The sequence below is a fragment of the Helianthus annuus genome, chromosome 4 (assembly GCF_002127325.2).
Source record: "Helianthus annuus cultivar XRQ/B chromosome 4, HanXRQr2.0-SUNRISE, whole genome shotgun sequence".
In the NCBI taxonomy this organism is placed as follows: Eukaryota; Viridiplantae; Streptophyta; class Magnoliopsida; order Asterales; family Asteraceae; genus Helianthus; species Helianthus annuus.
This window is the reverse complement of record NC_035436.2, coordinates 102,674,865-102,677,802: the sequence shown is the minus strand read 5'-3', so window position 1 is coordinate 102,677,802 and position 2,938 is coordinate 102,674,865. Positions and strand designations below refer to the sequence as shown.

Genomic DNA, 2,938 nt, shown 5'->3' with positions numbered 1-2,938 from the left:
ATGATAATTGCAATGATTGCACCGAGGTTGCTTCCCACGATAAAATCCCTTAAAGGTTACTGAGTTCAGTGGAGCAGGTGCAGGAATTGAAAAATTCTTTGAAGCCTTGCGCTTCTTAGAACTTTTAGAAGATTCGGCCTTTGATTTTCTCGAATTCTTATTAACTGATTCGGTGTCTTGTCTCTTGTCTCCTTGTCAAAATAACTTACCTTTTCTAACATGCGAGTCAGTCAAGATAGCAGCTAATTCCTTAGCCTTCCTGAGCGTTGCAGGTTGGCTGCCAGTGACGATGTCTTAGACAGGGTCAGGTAAACCATCGATGTATTTCTCAATGGCCCGGTCCAAAGGTGTGACCATAGTGGGGCAAAGTAGGCTTAACTGTTCAAATCGGTCAGTGTAGGCACGATTTTCCCCACTATCTTGTTTCAAATAATAGAACTCATTTTCCAGTGCCCTTATTTCACTTCGTGGGCAGAATTCCTTCTTCATAAGATCTTTAAATTCTTCCCACGTCAGTTCCATTGCTACCTCGGCACCTCTGTCCCTCATAATACCATTCCACCAAGTGAGTGCTCTCCTTTGAAAGACACTCGAAGCGAAGTCTACTTTTCGCTCATTGGGACACTGAACATGGCGGAATGTGCTTTCTATACTTTCGAACCATTGTAAGAGTGCGGTTGCTCCTTCAGACCCACAAAATTTTAGCGATTTGGCTGAATTAAAGGTCTTGAAATTACACTGGGCATTGTTGTATATCTGGTGAATCTGGGCTACTACGCCTGGAAGCACTGCAGCCATTTGCTGAGCGACAAGGGCTGCGATTTCTTCATTGATTTGAGGTTGCGTATCTTGTCGAGGAGGCATTTTGTAAATACGGCTATAGAGAAAACCAACAGTTAGAGTTATCCAATTATTATGAGCTTGTAACATTAATGTTTTTAAACAAGAGTTGTCTTGAAAATAAACTTTTGTAATATTATTGGATGAGAGAATACAAACCAGGTTAATGGTTTGTGTTATAAAATTCTTTACCTGTAAAAAAAATATTTATTGCTTTTAAGACAAAAATGTTTTTAAATTAAAATTTTAAAATAAAGAAACCTTGTGTTGAATTTTTAAAATTCTCATCCAAATGGTAAAAATTTGAAATTTTAAAAGACAAGGGTAGTTTCTTAAAATAAAATAGGATCTCGTAGAGTCGTGAGATGAAATGAGATTCATTTCAACTACATTGAATCAAACATATCCCCGAAGGTAATATGATGAAATGGTATTGGGAAAACAAGGATACTTCGATTGTCATAAGAGCAAACACATTACCGAGGGTAACATGAATGAGTAAGGTTACAAAGGTCGCTTAGAAATTGATAGGTAGGGTCAAGATGGATAAGTTTTTATAATGCTTCACGAAGACATGCTTTAGCCTATAAGTGGACACTCACCCTAAGAGTTCCCAGGTAAGAGTGACTAGTCCGAAAATGGGGATTTATACGAACACTCTAGCCTTAGACAGAAAACTCCGGGTACAGGCATCCACCCTTCCAGATTGCATGTGTTCACATTATTAAAACCCAAGATTTCGACGAAAAACGTTTGAAGAAAACATTTGAGAAATCCTTTGATACAAATCGTTTGAGATAAAACATGTTGTGAAATATTTTGACGAAAACATTTGATAAAACATTTTGAAAAGAAAAATATTTTGATGAAAACATTTTGAGAAGAAAACATTTAAGAAAACAATTTGGAAAATATTTTAATGAAAATGTTTTGAGAAAACATTTTGAGGAATACCCCAAGGCATAAAGCCTAAGGTTCAAGATAAATCATCAAAGGTTAGATGATTCGTAAATCATAGAGCAGTTGTGGTACGAATAAGGATGAGGATTAGGAAAGAGCTCCTAAGTGTACTCATGTTTGGGTCCAAGGAAGGTTATAGACTAGGTTCAAGGCATGCTAATATACTAATTCCCTATAACCAGTGCTCTGATACCAATCTGTAACACCCCAAGCGCGTAATATAACAACACGCAGCGGAAATATCAGGGAGTCATGTTACAAATTGCTCACAACTACTAGTACTAAATTGTTTCATTATCATTAACATTATTTTACAAACAAAGAATACATGTAATTGTTCTTTTGTTTTAGAAGTCTAAGGCCCATATGCAGTCTTATGCGTAGCATGCTTGAATAGTCGAAAATCCTGAAACATATGCGAAAACAGTCAGCATAAAAATGCCGGCAAATACATAGGTTTTATTGGCCAAATAAATGGCAAAAACATTTGGTATTATAATCTTAATTGTGAAAACTTATGACAAAAATAGGTTTGTATATGGCATTATGATATTTACTAAGTAAATTTTATGTTTTATATTGAAATCCCAATTAAACTATCATAAAAACTTGAGAATGTGTTAATAGGAATCCAATCAAGGATTAATAATAATTGTTTTCAAATAAATCAAAACATATATAAGTATTACATAAATCAAATCAATAAATCATGATAATACTTCAGATATCTTTCTAAAAATCTAACACATAAGAATATGGAAGATTCTACAAAGATTTTGATAACCAACAATGAACAATTGTACACAAAATCCTAAAGTGATCCAGATAACGCTATAAGACTAATAAAATAAGAACACTTATATATAGGAAGTACCAGCGTCGTATCCACCATGTGCTTATTTTATTATACACGTTTCGTTATTTAAATCACAACTACCACATACCACATAAACCAACCAACTTGTGAACACGCATTAAAGCACACAATGAATACAATCAAGGACTCCAGTATCAGTACTTTAAACATCCTACAAGAATCAAATCTATGAAGATGGATAGATGCTATAAGGATTTGGGTTCTATCACATTGTCTAACTTAACACGCATTATCCAATAAAGGATTCCGATATTGGTACTT

At 34.8% G+C, this 2,938-nt stretch overlaps 1 protein-coding gene across 1 annotated transcript; it reads right to left on the bottom strand.

The window, feature by feature from the left end:
- Positions 1-294: 294 nt before the first annotated feature.
- LOC110907085 lies at positions 295-864 on the bottom strand. The gene has a single exon (XM_022152117.1). It carries the CDS (start codon positions 862-864, stop codon positions 295-297), a length of 570 nt encoding a protein of 189 aa, XP_022007809.1.
- Between the last annotated feature and the right edge of the window lie 2,074 nt (positions 865-2,938).

Coding starts and splice junctions, on each gene's coding strand:
- LOC110907085 (XM_022152117.1), bottom strand. CDS start 864: ATGCCTCCTCGACAAGATACGCAACCTCAAATCAATGAAGAAATCGCA.